The 18,776-nt window shown below is 40.7% G+C and overlaps 1 protein-coding gene across 3 annotated transcripts in view; it reads left to right on the top strand.

The window, feature by feature from the left end:
* The window catches only part of TTC7B (tetratricopeptide repeat domain 7B), a 118,980-nt gene that overhangs the window by 72,533 nt on the left and 27,671 nt on the right, over positions 1–18,776 (top strand). For all 3 annotated transcript variants that reach the window (XM_032232942.1, XM_032232951.1, XM_032232960.1), the window contains 2 exons: positions 194–334; positions 14,667–14,869. In XM_032232942.1, coding sequence (XP_032088833.1) covers positions 194–334; positions 14,667–14,869 — 344 coding nt within the window. The remainder of the gene's footprint in view (positions 1–193; positions 335–14,666; positions 14,870–18,776) is intronic.

Below are 18,776 nucleotides of genomic sequence, written 5' to 3'. Positions count from 1 at the left end.
AGGTTCACCAACACTAACCTCCTAATGAAGTTTTTTTTTAAATGTCATACACATCCCCTGAAGTATAGGTTTGGGGGATTTATAACAGTTTTATCTTACACAGAGCTAAAATGAAGAATTTAGAACCTGCATGTGAGAGCTTGCGTCTTTGTCCCTTTCTCCTGAAATCAATTATTTGTCATTCCTTTCATAGGTTCGATCCATGCGACATCAATAGCAGCCTCTAGAGTGGAGCAGGCACTATCAGAGGTGGCTTCGTCTTTGCAGAGTAGTACTCCAAAGCAGGGTCCTCTGCATCCTTGGATGACTTTGGCTCAGATCTGGCTTCATGCAGGTAATGGGACAGAGCAGTTGTTTCTTCTTCCCCATTAGCCTCAGGAACTCTTTGCTGCATTCGGCAGGCCAGAATGTTTTATTGGATGTCAGCATAAAAACACTGCTTAGAAGGATGCTTTTTCAGAATGTGGCATTTTGATTCGATTGAAGACAAGAACACAGCAATGCCTAATTTATGAAAACTGCAGGTTTAGAAGGAAGGGTGCATTTAGTATTTAACAAGCTTGTCAGAAGGTTGACTCTCCCTGTGTTTTTTCCCCAGCCGCTGGCCAGAAGATGTTAAGGCATGGAAATGTAAGATGTCACACTGCAAATTAGGTGCGACCTTATTTCCATGAACTTTAAAATGGCATTACTCAAGAAATATGTAGTTGGGACAGAAAGCAGCAGCTTTAGCAGAAAAGATAAATGCCATCTGAAAAATGTATCTTTAAAAGTGTTTTCTCAAAATGCATCAAATGATAAAAACCACTAAAATAGTTTTGGGGAAATTTTTGGGAAGAATATGTATGTTTTATGCGAATAAATTAGTAGTTTTAATTCAGAATTTTAGGAAGAGTTTCTGGCCATACTTTAATTCTTGGCTAATTTAGGTTTCTATACATTTGATTACTGCAAACAGGAGAAAAATGTTCTCTCCCATGAGAAATATGTTAGAAATGATATGTAATACTAGTAAGCTAATACTTATTAGCTTTCTAAAATGAACAGTGTGTGAGAAAATAAAAGCAATCCCCGATTAACTCTATCTACTCTGTCTCAGGCAGGCCCATCTATGCATGTTTACATTAGGCAGTTCATATTGAGCTAATGTGAAATAATGCACTTTGTGAAGCTAGGAAAGGGCCCCCATTAGTCCACTTCAGATAATAATGTCATTTCAAGGATTGTTGAAGTGGAAGAGCATTTATACTTGTTTGAAGGAAGTAAAAATGCTATAGCTAGCTAGTATATGGTATATGATAGCTAGATAGATACGTAGATGATTGATTGATTGATATATACATACATACACACACACACACACACACAGAGATGATATATTTTACAAAATTTCCTTGTGTACCATGCATAAGAAGAAATATGGGCATTATGTAATTTTTAATTTAATTCTTGTTTCCAACTAAATATTCAAATCTGCAGTATTCTATTTTTTTTCTAAAGTACTTTGTATAGAGGTAGATGCTTAATCCTAAATCTGAACTAGAATTTGGAGGAAGATTAAACTCCCAAATGAGAACTATGACTTGGAGATTGTAAATAAAGGTAATCCTTGACTGATGTTTATGACTTCAGTTGAGCCCAAAATTTTCCTGTGCACCGCTTGGACAGTCCAAGCGACAAGTTAAATCAATCTGGTTGCCCTGGGACTGAGGAATCTTTTCCTTGGCCACGCCTCCTGGTGTTACTTGGCGCCAGAATTTTTCCTCAGTCTGCCCGTTTGGGACTTATATTTGTGAGCTCCAGCGTAATTTATCTAGGCTTGGACTCTCCTTCTAGTATTTCCTTTTCTTTTTCCTTAATATGTTTTCCTATAATTAACAGTTCATTTGTCTCCCTTTTTTGCTTCATGTCATTTAATTTCTCCTAGAGTCTCGGAGGTAGGCATGGTAGTGGTGGGGTCCTCCACTTGCCGCACCGCCTTTGGATGGCAGTGGAGAGCTGCCGCTTTTGCTTTAAAGCGTGGCAGGAGCGGCAAGGCTTCTGGCGGCTGCCGGCGTTCCCCATTTTTAGTTGGAATTATTTGGGTTTTTTTTTGCGATTTTCTCACCCTTCGGAGGGCTTTAAATCGCGCGGGCGCCATCTTCACCTCCTTCTCCCTCGCACCGGAACCCCGGCCAATTGGGAGTGCCTGAATTCGCGTGTTTTTCTCCCATTGGTGTGCCCGCTCAGCCACGCTTCTACAGATAGCCTCAGGGTGGTTAGCTGGCCTTGATCGGGTCTCCAGCTGGGTCATTTTCACCCACAGGGTTTCCCCAAGCGGCGCTGGCGTCTTGGCCATCTGGTGGTCATACATCGGCACAGGGAGGATTTTTATGTAAATTTTTTTGCCTTTTATCCACTGATTCTCCCTGATCTATCTGCCTGGTCTTGCAGCTTCGGCTGCTTTTCCACCTTCTCACCTCCCGTCAAGTGGCTGGATTCATTGGGCTCATTGCAGAGCCCCTGTTTTATTCCCCTGGATTTTTTTCCACAAAATGTTCCTGCTTCCACAATATCTGCGTGTCTTCTGATCCAGCACCAGCCACCAGTCTCCTTCATCTCCTGACCTCCACCTGTATTGGCCTATTGTCTGAAATCTGTGCCATCAGGCCATGTAGCATCCTGGCCCATCTGACTTCCCTGATGGTAGACCAGGTCCCTCTCAAGCCCCTAGCAAGGGAACTTCTGCAAGCGGGAGTAAGGAAGGGCAGGGTGGCCAGTCAGGATAGCCATCCCTATAAATCTTCCACAGTGGCGACTAGGGATGCAGAGAGGCGGCAGTGGGCTCTCGACAAACAATTCGAGAAGGCCCAATGCCAGGCTGTGAGGGAGTGCCCTCAGCCTACCCCTCCTGTTGGGACAGTCATTCCACCACTCCCAAGAGGGGGAATCGCCTGTCCATAATTGATGAGGAAATGGACTCCCAGGACCTCTCTGGCTGAACCTGCTTTTTCGTGTGTTTCTGAGTCAGGGCCCATCCCCAAGGACCCTAACCCCAGGGGGCTCGCTCATCCCATCCTTGCCCGGCATGTTCCTCATCCTTCCAGGGATTCCGTTGGTTCGGACTCTGCCATAGCTCAGGAACCTGAGTTATCTGCCCACATTCAGGTGGTGGTCTCCCATGCCATGTCTCAGGGCATTGCCCAGGGGATGCAGAGCCGTGACCAAATACCTATCGCTCCCAGTTCCTCTCAACCCAGGCAGGAGGCTCCCTCCACCGCCAGGCGGGTCCATCACCCATCTCTGGAGTCCTCGGCACTAAGTGAGGCTTCCATTTTGGACGACCCGGGTCAGGAGGAGCAGGAGCTCTCAGAGGAAGGGGACCTTCCTCTGGATGCTCCTGCCTTCTTGGAGCTCTTTAAGCCTAGCCTATTTAAATCCATCTTTCACAAGGCTAAGAACACCACCCAAGTGGGTACCGAACCTGCAATGGGCCCAGCCTGGCTCCCTGGCCATGCCCAATGGCGGGGACAAGAAGCTGTACTCAGTTGACCCTGCCCTGGAAGACATCCTGTTCCTGCCATCTGTAGACCCCCCTATAGCGGCTCTCACTTCTAATTCAGTCCTTCCGACTGACTTGTTGGAAGGCCTCAAGGCAGAGGACAAAAAAGAGAAGGCCTGCCACAAGATTCATCAGGCAGCGGCCTGGGCCATTAAGGCTTCATCATCCATGTCCTTCTTTAACAGAGCCTCTTCATTTGGCTAAACTACCGGCAGGAGACACTTGTCTTCGCCAGGACATAACAAAAATGATTGCGGTGTCCCAGTATTTGGCTGATGCCTCCCTTAACACGGCCAAATTCGTCTCTAGGGCATTAGCGGCCAACGTGACCTCCTGCCGCCTCATCTGGCTCCGTCACTGGCAGGCGGACCAGAAGAACAAGTGGAAATTGGTGTCTGCCCCGTTTAAGGGGTCCAAATTATTTGGGGAGGTCTTAGACCCCTTCTTGATTGAATCCAAAGATAAACGGAAAGTTCTGCCCACCCTGAACAAGAAACAGGATCGTAAATCCTCTCCCTTTCATTCCAGTGAGTCCGCAAGATCCTCTTCTGCTCCCTCAAACAGACCAGCTGGTCAATCGGGAGATAGGTCCCAGGACAGGCAGTCCTTTCAGGACAGAGGTAGGCAGCAGTTCAACTACCGCAGGTCCAACCGCGGCAGGGCCTCCAATCGGCCCTTCTGCAAGTCCAAGTGACCATCAACGCTCCCCTCCCATTGGGGGCCAACTCCAGCTGTTCGCTCCCCATTGGGCACTAACCATGGAGGATGCCTGGGTCCTCCAGACTGTCAGGGAGGGGCTTTCCTTGGAGTTTCTCTCCCAACCCCCTAAGAATTTCATCTGCTGTCTAACCCCCTCTTGCCCTCTCAAGAGGGAACTCATGACCCAGGAAATTCACCATCTCCTGAAGATCAATGCTGTGGAACAAGTTCCATCCGACCAGGAAGGGAGAGGATTTTATTCCATTCTCTTCCTGGTGCCCAAGAATTCAGGGGGGTGGAGAGCCATCTTGGATCTCAAGAACCTCAACCGTCACATCGCATACAGGAGGTTCAAGATGAAATCTTTGCAGACTATCCTAGCGGGGATTCGCCAGGGGGACCTCCTCACATCCATCGACTTGAAGGAGGCTTATCTACACATTCTCATTCGGCCACAACACCAAAGGTTCCTACGGTTTTTCTGTGCCGGCCGACACTACCAGTACAGGGCCCTTCCATTCGGCCTGTCGTTGGCACCCAAGACCTTCACAAAAGTTCTTTCAGTGGTTGCAGTTCAACTCAGGTGCAGTCCCGTAAGGCTTCAACGTTACCGGGACAACATTCTCATCCAATCGTCGTCCAGGAAACAGACCTTATGGGACCTCCACATTATAATGAGGTCCCTCAGGAATCACAGGTTCTCCCTGAACCTGGAAAAGAGTCATTTCATCCCAATTACCAAACTCATTCATCTGGGGGTGGTGAAAGACACCTCATCTTGCAGGGTGTTCCTTTCCCAGGACAGGATAGACAGTTTAGTTTCCCTGACCCGCAAAGTTCTGGGGTTGAGGCAAGTCTCCGTGCTATTCCTATCACAACTGTTGAGGAAGATGATCTCCTGCATCTCGGTCGTTCCCTGGGCACGACTTCATTCCAGAGAGTTGCAGTGGTTTCTCCTGCCCCATCAAAGAGCCAACAAGAGCAACTCATCCATGAAGATGCGGATTCCCCCAACCGTGAAGAGGTCTCTCAAGTTGTGGCAATCGACAGTTCTACTAAAGGGACACCTGTTCCAGGAGCCCACCAGAGTAGTCATCATGACAGATTCCAGCCTTGCCGGTTGGGGGGCGCACATGGGATATCGCGTAACTCAAGGCAATTGGTCCCCAGCCGAAGCAGCCTGCAACATCAACTTTTTAGAGCTGCGAGTGGCCAAACTCGCCCTGTGACATTTTCACCAGGACATTCTTCATCAGCATGTCTTCCTGATGATGGAGAATGTGGCCACCAAGGCCCATATAAATCGCCAGGGCAGCACCAGGTCCAGGAAGCTCATGGCAGAGGCGGAGGCCCTGGTCAGGTGGGTGGAGTGTCACGTTGCATCCATTCACTCCGACCACATCTCGGGAGTGGACAACACGCAGGCGGACTGGTTGAGCAGGACCACCATAGACAGTGCAGAGTGGCATCTGGATCTGGCCCTGTTCAACCAGTTGTCTCACAGATTCAGCATCCCAGTGATTGACCTGTTCACCACCCAAGAGAACATGCAGCTTCAGCACTTCTTCTCCCGCTTCCACTCTCCAGGGGTGGAGGGGACGGATGCCCTTCGATGCAGATGGCCTCAGGGTCTTCTGTACGCCTTCCCACCGCTTCCACTTCTACCACAGGTAATCTGCAAGATCATCGCGGAAAGAGCGGAGGTCCTGCTCGTAGCTCCCCATTGGCCTCGCAGGTCATGGTATGCCGACCTCGTCAGCCTATCGGTGTCATCCTCATGGCGGATTCCTTGGGACCATGTCTCCCTCAGCCAGGGGGCCATAGTACACCCGGACCCCCAATGGCTCCGGCTGGCCATCTGGCACTTGCGGGGGATCTCCAGAGGAGCAAAGGCCTGTCGGAGGAAGTTGTGCGTACCATCCAGGGGTCCAGACGACCCATCAACGACCAGGATATATGATTCCACGTGGTCCACTTTCGCCAAGTGGTGTAACACCTACTGTCTCGATCCAGTCACTGCACCTGTTTCCGGTGTACTGGACTTTCTATAAGGGGGCCTAGACAAAGGTCTCGCCCCCAATACCATTCGTCGTCAGGTGGCGGCACTATCCACCGTCTGGTCCGGCGATACGGCCCAGCCCCTCAGCAAGATCTCGAGGGTTCGCCCAGCCCCTCAGCAAGATCTCGAGGGTTCCTTAAGGGCGCCTCCAACTTACGCCCTCTGGTGGTTCACCGTTATCCTACCTGGCAGCTATCAGTGGTCTTACAGGCTCTTACCTCTCCGCCCTTTGAGCCTCTACGTATGACATCTCTTCGTCACCTCACCTTAATGGTTATTGCCGTTCTTGTTGCAATAACATTTGCGAGACGCATCTCGGAACTGGCGGCTTTATCGGTCCGGCAGGATCTATGTGTCGTCCACCCAGACAGGGTCGTACTGTGTCTGGACCCCGCTTTCATCCCAAAGATCAACACCTGGTTCCACAGGACGCAGGAAGTAATCCTGCCTAACTTCTGCCTGCGTCCCAACCACCCGAGGGAACGTGGTTGGCACAAATTGGACGTCAGACGGGCCTGCAGATATACATCAGACACTCTGCGGACTTCCGCAGGTCAGAAGTCCTCTTTGTTTCGTTCCAGCCTGGCTCCTTGGGTAAGAAGGTGACATCTTCCACAGTCGGTAGGTGGCTAAGAGCATGCATTGCAGCTGCATACTAACACCAGTCCAGGGCGGTACCACGGCACAATACCACCCACTCCACTAGGAGCACTGCCACCACCACGGCCTGGGCCACCCAGGCTACCATTGAAGACATCTGCAGAGCAGCTACTTGGTCTTCACCATCGCCTTTTGTCAGGAACTATAAATTGGACATGTATGCCTCGGCTGAGGCATCTTTTGGCAGGCAGGTTCTACAGGCAGTTGTTTCCACGGCTGAATCCCGAGACTGTTCTGCCCGCCCTAGTGACATAACTTGGATATGTCCCATCACTTGGACTCTCCAAGCGGTGCACAAGAAAATGACCATTGGCTTACCTGAAGGGTCCTTTTCTGTGCACCGCAGGAGAGTTCAACCCACCCTGGTTTCCCAGTCCAGGGATTCGTGACCGTCGTGTCAACTTGGACTTTCTTTACCTGATTCATCATGCTTCCAGCCTTCATGGTTTCAGACCATCTCAAAATTCTGGCGCCAAGTAACACCAGGAGGCGTGGCCAAGGAAAAAGATTCCTCAGTAACTAGACTGATTTAACCCGTTGCTTGGACTCTCCCGCGGTACACAGAAAAGGACCCTTCAGGTAAGCCAATGGTTATTTCCATTGTTAAATGAATTTTGCCCTAATTTACCTTTCTTGCTACTGTTGCTAAATGAATCGCTGCAGTTATTAAGTTAATAAAATGGTTGTTAAGTGAATCTGGCTTTCCCACCGACTTTGCTTGTCAGAAGATCGCAAAAAGTGATCTCATACTCCTGGGACACGGCAACTATCATAAATATATGCAAGTATTTACAATACAAGTGTCCAAATATTGATCATGTGACCACAGATATGCGGCATCAGTCGTGACTGTAAAAAATAATCATTAGTCACTTTTTTCAGTGCTATTGTAACTTTGAGCCATGGTGGCTCAGTGTTTAGAATGCAGTACTGCAGGCTACCTCTGCTGACTGCCAGCTGACTGCAGTTTGGCAGATCTCATCAGGCTCAAAGTTGACTCAGCCTTCCATCCTTCCAAGGTTGGTAAAACGAGATTGTTTGGAGCAATATGCTGACTCTGTAAACTGCTTAGAGAGGGCTGTAGAAGCACTGTGAAGCGGTATATAAGTCAGAGCTATTGCTATTGAACGGTCACTAAATAAATGGTTATAAGTTTGAGGGCTACCTGCATCAAATTAATTGATTGGTTGATTATATTACTATAGATACTAAGTTATAAAACAGTTACTGGTGCTGGCCAAATATAAACATTTTGTATCATTTCGTATCTATATACACAAGTTAGGCAAAAAGGTGAAACCTGTTTAAATCTCTAGGACCTAAAAGGGCCATGAGCATTTGGTAATTGAACTTCTCATCTTTTTCCTATCTTAAATCCTGCAACATTTCTGTTTTTAAATACTTCCAGAATGACACGGTTTATAATAATGCTTTCTATGAAAGTATTATTCCCTTCTGTGAATTCCCTTCCCTCCTGTGACAGCAAACGTATTTTTGCCTTTCCTGTGACAGCCATTACCAACTGGTTGCCGGGCATAGCTAATTATTTCTGAGAAGCTAAATGTATTGTCCTAGTAGTACAAGCAATCCAGAATGCTCTATGAATTCTTCATGTGGAATAGCCGTTTTATCCATCTGTAATCCTTGGAGACTTGAATCTCATTTCAAGCCCAAGGAAAAGATGCTCAGTCAGAGGAAGTATTTGTGTGTGACGTTTGTATCCTGCCTTTAACTTAATGGTGTTTTACAAAGTTAAAAGCGTAAAACCAGAGCAGAGACATCAGTAAAAGATTCTGTTAAATATATTGTACATTTAAAATGGATGTAGCAAGTATGAACTAGTATGTGTTGAAATTAAAATACTTTGCTAACCAGTGCCTGGAACATCTTTAACAAGGAAACTAGATGTACTTTTCTGACAAGGGTAGCTGAGAAGACATCCTTCTTGCCAGGTTTCTACTGCGTTTATTTATTATTTGATTTATATCCTACCTTTTGTAAATAAGAGCTTAAGGCAGTGCACATAGTGTTCTCTCCTGAATTTTTCCCACCACAACAGCCACAGTTTGAAAAATAAGTTAGACTGATAGACAATAAGTGGCCCAGAGTGACCCAGTGACTTTCCATGGCCAGTAATAAACTAGAAGCTGGAACTTTGTGCTCCCAGTCCAACATCTTAGTTTCGGTTGGCAGATCAGAAAGAAGGCCTATGCCAATTAGCATAAAACAGGGTGGTTTTTATGGAAAACTGCAGTCTAGTCAGTGAAAACCAGCCTTTGAATTATGCCCAGAAATTGATTTGCAAGCAGTAACGTTTCTTCATGTTAGGTGTTATAAATTTAAATTTATTTTGTGTATTATAAAATATTTTAGTAAATTCTAGATTTAATGCTGAATTCATGCATTCAAATCCTGTTAATCATGGGATGAGTATAATTGAAAATATAACCTAGAGTTATCAAAATGTGTATATTTTTCTTTTGAAAAACCAATATTATAACATGAATGTAATTCAGAATACATGTACACTCTGATTTGTTTCCTTAGTTGAAGCCTAAAGGGATTAGCATATTATACACAGAGAGAGAGAGAGAGAGTGTGTGTATAACTAACTGACTTTAAAAATACAAAATTAAAAGATCAAGTTGGATCCCACGTTTGGTATAGATACGAATAAAGAAAATAGCATCAAATTCTTATTCTGAGATTCACATGTTTATTTTTCTAGTATATAATATATTGATCTTTGTATTATTACTTTATTGTCACAATTTAGGAGACAATATTAACAATATTAATTGTTAATATTGTCAAGGAAAATGTATTATATTTTTTATTTAATTCTTAATTCTGCTGCCATTGTGCTGTGTTTCAATAAAGAAACAACCAGGGCAGATACTATCATCATCATCATCATCATCATCATCATCATCATCTAGTAAACTTGTAGGTTGCCCAACTCTCACTGGGCAGCTCATATGAGTGACAGTTCTCTCTTTGTAATGGACAATGTGATTCCAGGGGTATCAAACTCACGTTGTCAAGGCAGCATCACGTGATATATCGGGACTTTTTTCCCCTTCGCTAAACTGGGTGTGGGTGTGGCCAGCGCATGATGCATCTGGCCATGGGCTGGGAGTTTGACAGCCCTGCTCTAAGTCAATTTTTCCCAATGTAGCCCTCCATTTTTTTAAAAAAAATGATTCTGCATATTGGAGAAGTCTGTATCTAGATACGTAAACCTACATATATATGGGTAATATATATTCAAAAAGGCTTTGTGACTCAAAGCAGCAAATAGCTCTTCTTGGCCCCCTCCCTGTCCTTGTCTAATTCTTCTTGCATCAACTTTGAATAAGCTGGAAGTCCTATTGTGGCATAGTAGAAATAATCAGATAGGAGAGGAGAGGTTAAACTACTCATCCATGAAGCTCACAGGTTCAACTTGAGCTGATCACTAATGTAGTTGCTAAGATTCTAGAAATATACTAGTCAAAGAGAGAATTAACAGGAGTGGGAAAACTATATTTCACCCTCCGAAACGTACATTATTGTGACATCAAAATTCTGTGGTAAGCTGTCAAACTACAGTGGCTTAAATTTGTAGTTTAAAAAGAGCAGTGGAACAAATGCATTAAATATCCAATAGGTAAAACAGGGATGTCTATTTACTTTTAAAAGTTCGTGTGTGTGTGTGCGTGTGTGTGTGTTATATAAAACTGCTATAGTGTTATAAAGTCATTGCTATACTCTATGAAATCCTGGGAGGAAAAAGAAGACTGTGAAGTCCTTGGTGGCTCTCTGCACTTTGTTTACTTGTTTGAAAGAAGAAGAATTTGCTAAAAAGAAAGCATTCAGTTCTTTCAGGAGATCAGATTCTTTTAGGAGAAAGTAAGAAAGCTTATTTTCTCCAGCATTAGCTCTTCTGAACTCCTGAAAAAATAATCAGTTCCATGGAATATTCAACTTGTTCCAGCACCTTATAAAATAAACATTTCCCAAAAGATTCAGAGAAGTAGACAGGCAATTCTATGCTTATAATGAACCAGGAATTATTTTACTGACAGTCAGTTTCTGGTCACTGACAATCACCATCCACAAGTAAAATTGCATTATGTGTGTTGTACATATTTTTTACATTGAGGAAGGAAAACATTGACAGGAAGTAAAACAGTTTCTAATAGGCATAAAAATTAACAGCACTACAATAAAATGTGGACATAATTCAAACTGGGTTTAAAATTTTTGGTTGTTTTATTGCACATTTGTATTTTATGTATTTATTGTAATAGCTGCATATATGTTTTTCTTTAACACTTCATCCATTTCCACATATGCATTTAAAAATATCACACATTTTGTTAAAATTATTTTTAAAAGCTGGAATCTTAAAAAAACAAGTGTAGTAATATTGGAGGAATTACATGTAGTTCTAAAAAAATGTGATGTTCCCTCTGGGCAATCAACATGCATATCCCACTTCATAGCAAAACCATTTTTAAAAAATTTCTATACCCTGAAAGAACAGCATTGAAACAATAATTTTACCAAAAACAAAGTTAAAGATTTCAGAACATGAATACTGCAGATATAAAAGAAACACAGTTGTTATATAATGCTTTAAAATGTTAACATCAGATCTTAAATAAAAATATCACCCTTTCCCTATTTTTAGTTATTCCTTTCATTACTTGATTGGGGTGGGAAGACTGCTTGATACTACAACATATACCCTGTTATTTCAATGAATTAAATTTCTGGCCTCTGCAATAATGTGTCCAGTTTATCCTAGGGTATTTTTGATGATTTTTTTAAAGATAATTGAACTGACCTTCAATCAAAATTAGAGACCAAAATGTTTAGTTCTGTTTTTATAGGTTCAACGTGATCAATATATAACTAGATAGAGAGATTGAGTTATGGGAGTTATTTAACTTCTATCATATATATTTTTTCTTTCTTCCACTAAACAATTTTAAAACTAATAAAATCATTACTAGGGACCATGCCTTTGACAGATTAAGTACATTTTTAGATTACTTGATTAAAATTATTTTATTTAAAGAACATTAACTAAATTAAAACTAATATCTGGGATTCAGTTATTTATTTTATCCAGTTCATTTTCATGGAGGCAAGAATGAATAATAATATATATTAGAACAGAAATAAAAAATGTGGGAAAGAGAAGCCATGTCGCAACGTTACAACATGTGGTCTCGATACTCTGAGACCGCCGTTGACACTTTTGCTGCTGGGGACCTAAACCGTCCCGTAGAGATGGTGATCAGGAAGACAAAGCGTTGCTGGTCTCAGGGATATCACAAAATCCCTGATAGATCCAAGGGAAGTGCTTCAAGCCTGCGGTGAATAAGCAGCCCCTAGGCTGATGAAGTCGGGACGCTCCGGAAGGAAGGAAGGAAGTGTAAAGAGAAAGTGAGTCCATCTGGTGAGGTATTTTTTCTATTTTGCTAAAGACTGCCCAAAGAAATGTTTCTTTAAAGCCAAATTGATCCTTAAACTAAAGAACTGAGTTGCGAAAATAATCCTAATGGGAAAGTTTTGTTTTTCCTTTATCATTGTAACTATTTTTGTGGATTGAAATGCTCGTCACGTTCTCCATTTCTCCTCTTAAAGTGAACGGATTGATTTTTTTTCTTCTGCTTCTTGTTGCTTTATTTTTTGACGTCTGGATTAAAACCTTCCTTTTTATTTTAACAATTCTTCCTACTACTTGTTATTAAATCACACTAAAAGCAATCTAAAGAACTTTGTTTCCTACAGAAGGTGAAAATTACCTGCCAGTCGGAGTTTTTTGAAACAACGTATCTTTCTTTATTTGACTTCACTAACTTTGCAGCTGAAGGGTTTGCAATTTGTTTACAGAAACTGATAAAAAAATCAAGGGCACGAACTGTTTTCATAGGTGCCTCTGAGAATTATTTTGGCAGAGAAGGGAAGAATTTATTAATGGAGCAAATGTGGGTGAAAATGGAAAGGGAATGTGGAAAAGGAAATTCGACGAATTGGAGCTCTACCCCAGATTCCAGGACACAGAAGAGAAAAAAATACTAATGATGATAGACATAAGAAGAGAATTTTTTTCAGAAGCAAGATTGTCAAACAAAGACAAGTTAACTTTAGTAGCAACTGGTGGGCAAGGAGATTATCTGAGAGACCCTTCAAGCAACAAAGTGCGGAGAGAAGCCAATAAAAACCTTATAAAGGAGATAAAAAGAAGACTGACTCCACAATTGGCAAGAGAGATAAGACTGTTTTGTTACTGGAAAGATACAGGTTGACAATGAAAGTTGGTAATAAAAAATTAGTTTTTTTTACTGGTGATTAATAAGTAGGAACTTTGTAATTCCTAGATTGTTTTAGATTGTTATTAAATGTTTACTCGCTAATAATTAACTATAAATAATAATAATAATAATAATAATATGATAATGGATACAGCGTAATGATATATATGTATTGACAATTTAGTAAAAGAAATTTGGATATAAATTGTGACTTGGGAAAAAGACCTATAAATGTTATTAACAAATTTTCATTTAGATCTTGTTATAAAGGTGTAAGGTTTTTGGGGGGAGGCGTGGGCCCTGATGAGAGGAGATGGGGCATAAATAGTAAATGATTTTTAGCCAATTATAATAATAACAAGGAAATGTTAATGGTCATTGTTTAACAATATATTCATGCTATGGTATTGGTTAAGTAACTTAGATATAAATTTTAGTCAGTGAATTGTGGAGGGAAAGGCTTAGAAACTTTATTGACTTTTACTTAAAAGATGCTATAAAGGTGTAATGTTATTGGAGGATTTTTTGAAATAGCCAATGAATGCCATTATGTGGTTGTGTCTTTAAGTATGAATGATGAGGTAAAAGCATGTTCAAATAAATGTAGTCAAATGAGAATTGTGGTACATTGATAGTAAGATATACAAAGATTTTTGACTTTAATGTATAATCTAATATGAACTATAAGTAATGACTATGGAAGAAATGCACGAAAGTTATCTGTAACCAATCGACATGCTTTCTACAAGATGTAATGAAAGGATGATTCTTTTTTTGTGTTTTTGTTCAATTAAAATAAAAAAAATTCAAAATAAAAAAGGAATAAAAAATGTGCATGCTTTTTAAAATTAAAGGAAGAGAAGACTTTGAAGGTGGCAAAAGAACAATAACTTAAGAAGTAAAATATTCTAGAGGAAAAAGCCTTCCACAGTGTGTGATAGACAACATACATCCACAGTTTATGATAGACAACATAACAACAGTGTATGCTAGACAACACTTTTTGCGATATTTCCTAGTTTCAAGCTGTGTCAAAATGCTGGAGACCCATAACATGTTATTTGACTCTTACTTATTTAGCACATATTTTAAAGTGTTGCAAGAAAATGAACTTTTGATACTAATAGTCATTGTAACATTACAGTTCTTTTACAGATACAGGCATGTTCTATAAAAAATGGCAGGGGGCCTATAATACAATGAGGAAAGGAGTAATAGTAGATCAATCATAAAAAGAGTGAGCAAACATGTTTTCCCATATCATAGAATGACTTCTTGCCTATGACTGCTTTTTTACTGGAAGTAATTTTCTGGAAAGCCGAGTGAAAGCAAGAAAAAAAGCATTTATACTTGTGGGAAATTGTTCATTCTTTTTTCTTTCTCTGCTTCCTGTTTCCAGCTGAAGTATACATAGGAATTAGAAAACCTGCAGAAGCCACTGCTTGTACTCAGGAAGCTGCTAACCTCTTTCCTATGTCTCACAATGTTCTCTACATGAGAGGTCAGGTGGCAGAAATTCGGGGAAATACGGATGAAGCCAAGCGCTGGTATGAAGAGGCCTTATCTATTAGCCCTACGCATGTCAAAAGTATGCAAAGATTGGTAAGTTCAATTTATGCAGCATAATGGGTAAAAAGATACATTTATTGCTTAAAACACTATAGGAATATCATTATCAATTCAACAATTAGAATGCATTCGACAACTGTAAAATATATGTGGGATAAATTCTCTTAACATGAATTATTGAGCCATTGGAATTTATCTGATCTGCAGTAGTGCTAATAACCACATTTAGAAAAGGAGAAACTGAAAACATTTTTAAAATATGGTGATCTAATCTTATTAAAACTATGAAAATATAGAAAATACGTTATATATTTGAAATAAAATAATAATATTCTGTAGGCATGGGCCCAGTGTTGTAAAACTGCAGCAATTGCAAATTGTTCATTAATATATTCACTTAGTATTCATTTAATGTAGTGAAGTGTAGTGTGGTGTAGTATTCTAGTCTAGTCTAGTCTATTCATTGGGTATTTATTTTATCATATTGAAATCAATCAACTGAAAGCAGAATAAAATATTAGCATGCCAACCATGGGTTTAATTCCATGATCCTGTAAATTGCTGTGATATTCTCTGTGTTATCTATATTCTATATTTTCCATGTGTTTATAATTTCTTTTAAGAGTACATTATGAGTATGCTTGCCTTAGCTTGATGCCAGTTAATTTTCATAGTGTGAATAAACACTGTAAAAAATTAAGAGGTCTTAATAGTTATTACTTTATTTGCTTGCTCAGCACGGCTGAGATGTGACATCTCATTGAATGATTTCTTTTCATTGCAAATAGCAAGTTTCTATCTAGCTATATCTGCACTGTTATATGAATGCACTTTTTCTTCGCTGGAAGCCTCAGCAAAAGGATTGTCTCTGTGTACAGCCTTGCAAAAGGATGCCTAAGCTGTCCTAAATTCAGGGCTGCTTTAGTATTGTAGAAATGATTTGCCGGTGCAAATGCTTTATAAAATGTCCTTTCCAAATGCTTTGCACAATCCAATGAAATATGCTATTAACTTCTTTTCTAGCTGGACCTTCAGTGAATATACAAAATGTCTTAGATAATGTTTTTTAAAAGTTTCAAGAAAAATCTATGATGAAATAAAACAATATTAAAATAATGTTTAATAATACTTCTTATTTTTCTTTATGTGCATTAGTTATAAAACTTAGTGGTATCCCATTATGTCAGCTTGCCTATGACAGTATCAATTTATAGAATAGCCTTTCTCAACCTTGGCAACTTTAAGCTGTGTGGACTTTGACTCCTAGAAAGTTGCCTTGGGAATTGTGGCAGTTGAAATCCACACGGCTTAAAGTTAAGGTTGAGAAATACTGTTCTAGAATGAGATTTGTTTAAAATAACAATTTGGCCATCATTCTGTCCATTTTAACAATCTTTCAGCCTATTTTGATCCTTTGTCTTAGCTTTAGAGGATGTTGAAAGGCCTCTATTAACAGACTAACACAGTTGGAAGGGACCTTGAAGATCTTCTAGTCCAACTCTCTGCATAAGCAGGAGATCCTTTGCCATTCCAGACAAGCACTGTCCAGTCTTTTCTTAAAAGCCTCCAGTGATGAACCACCCACAACTTCTGAAGGCAAGCCGTCCCACTAGTTAATCGTTCTCACTGTTAAGAAATTTATCCTTAGTTCTACGTTGCTTTTCTCCTTGATTAGTTTCCATCCATTGTTTCTTGACTTGTCTTGGTGGTTTGGAAAATAGATTGACCCCTTCTTCTGTGTGGCAACACCTCACATATTGGAACACTGCTATCAAGTCACTAGACTAGACAAAGTTATAAAGAGGGGTCCTTGGTGCTCTCCAAGCTTGCTGGTTTTCTTGCAGACATTTTATTACCCAAACTAGGTAACTTCATCAGTGCTAGTAAGCAGTGCTGTTTGCTGTAAGTTTATATTCTGGTGTCTTGCCTCTCTGTGTGTGTGTGGCCTCACAGCTTCTTTGGTTGAGCTGTTTACTGTTGCCTCTTTGGCAGTTTCTTGATTGGGATATTGCTTACTTGATGTTGGTCTGAAGTTAACCTTGGAGTTATTCTATGCTGATCTGGGTGCTGGTGAAAGGTCTTTTTGTTCACTGTTGGGCTGGTGGATTTCTCTTTAGCATAGTCTATAGCAGGGTTATCAAACTCAAGGCCCGGGGGGGGGGGGCGTATCCAGCCGGAAGGGGGGTACTTAGAATGGCCCACCCTAGAAACAGCAAAGGATTGGTGATGCCTCTGCCAGTGAAAATGGAGCTTGGAAGCCTGTTTTCTCTGACAGAGCGCTTGGGCCACCAAAGGCGCCCCCAACATAAGTGATGTTGAGCTGGCCATGCCCACCCTGACCCCCCGAGGTCAACTACAACTGTAATGTGGCCATCAATGAAATCGAGTTTGATATCCCTGGTCTGTAGATATTATTAAAGATATAGTTTTTATATATAAAGACTATATCTTTATATATAATATATAATATTTAAGATTGTGTGTGTGTGTGTGTGTATGTATGTATAAAATATATAAGATATAAAGAGAAAAGAACTGGACTTTACAAAGATAGTTGAAGAAAAAAACAGGACCTTCAGAACTTTATCACAGAAAAGCCTGTGTTCTTTTTGAACTTCCATCCCAAAATCTTGTGATAGTTTTCCCCCAATTTGTCAAACACTTTCAAGTTGTTTAACAGTGTTATAGTTAATGAAACACTGTTCTGTCAGCATAGAATTAGATGAACAGTGTGGGAACTAGAGTAAGGATTGTATCCTGGATATCATGTCTGTGTTATAATTCACATTCTCTACGGTGGGAGACAAAAGTATGTCATCACAAAATTATCCTTTGCTAGTTAAGTTAATAATATTAGACTTATTATATGTTGATCTGTCCAATGTAATTTCGTTGTGTTAAAACTTCATTTCAGAATGCTTATTCAAATTAAACCTGTAGTGCATAGAGCTCAATTGAAGAATTATAATCCTTCACTTTATCTGACTTCCTTTTTCAAAAAGCTTGTTTCCTCAAAGGCTTCTGTAAATTATTCAAAGAGGTTTTTCCTCATACATTCCTGGGGGAATGAATAAGACAAAAAATTACAAAGGAACAGAGAATACAGGGAAGTATTTTTATGTTACCTTTCTGGCTTTTCAAGATAATTGAACACATTGATGAATGCCAAAGGGTGCCTTGTAAAGAAGGTAGGCGTTGTACCCAAAGTAGTACACGTTCATTAAATAAAGGCTGCATATTACAATGTCTTTCTTTTCCATTTGAATTCACTTGAAATAAAGGGCCTCTACATGCACACTGCATTCCCCCAGAGGCTCTCTGCTTGTTCATAAATGGTAGAAGTTCTTGTTCAACAGGAAATAGACAAGGAAAAATTTCCCTTAAAGCTGAAGGTGCTCCCAGTTTCTTTACTGTAGTGTCCCAGGATAATTTTTCAGGTACTGGCCACGTTTTCTATACCACCCATATTGTTAGAGTGTAAAAATAAAAGAAATAGAAGGCTGGCATGCATGAAAACAAAATACCAGTGCCAAATATCATCTGACTTTCCAAAATGCTTCTAATTTCAAGAGGGAGCCCTGTGCTTAGTTTGTAATCTGTCTAGAAAAATGATTGGGGCAATGATTGGTAAGGAGTGGGTAGTGGGTTGTATTTTAATAGAATAATTATTTTAACATGCTTATATAATCCATGGTAGTTTTTCCCCTGAACGCTTAAGGTTCTGAGCAGCATTGTGTAAGAGTCTCTAGAAATGTGTGTAGAGCAGTTGGCAAGATGATAGTGGGAATAAAACCAGAATCACCATTTAAGGCTTTCAGATAGATGCATGTTTGGATCCATGTTCTTTAGAAAAACACTGAGACATTGAATGTCAAATTGCATAAATATAAATAAATAAATAAATATCTCTTGCTTTAGTATGTTAAAAGACATATGCTAT

The sequence above is a fragment of the Thamnophis elegans genome, chromosome 1 (genome assembly GCF_009769535.1).
Source record: "Thamnophis elegans isolate rThaEle1 chromosome 1, rThaEle1.pri, whole genome shotgun sequence".
NCBI lineage: Eukaryota > Metazoa > Chordata > Lepidosauria > Squamata > Colubridae > Thamnophis > Thamnophis elegans.
The sequence above is the reverse complement of the archived record's forward strand: the minus strand, read 5'-3'. Positions and strand labels throughout refer to the sequence as shown.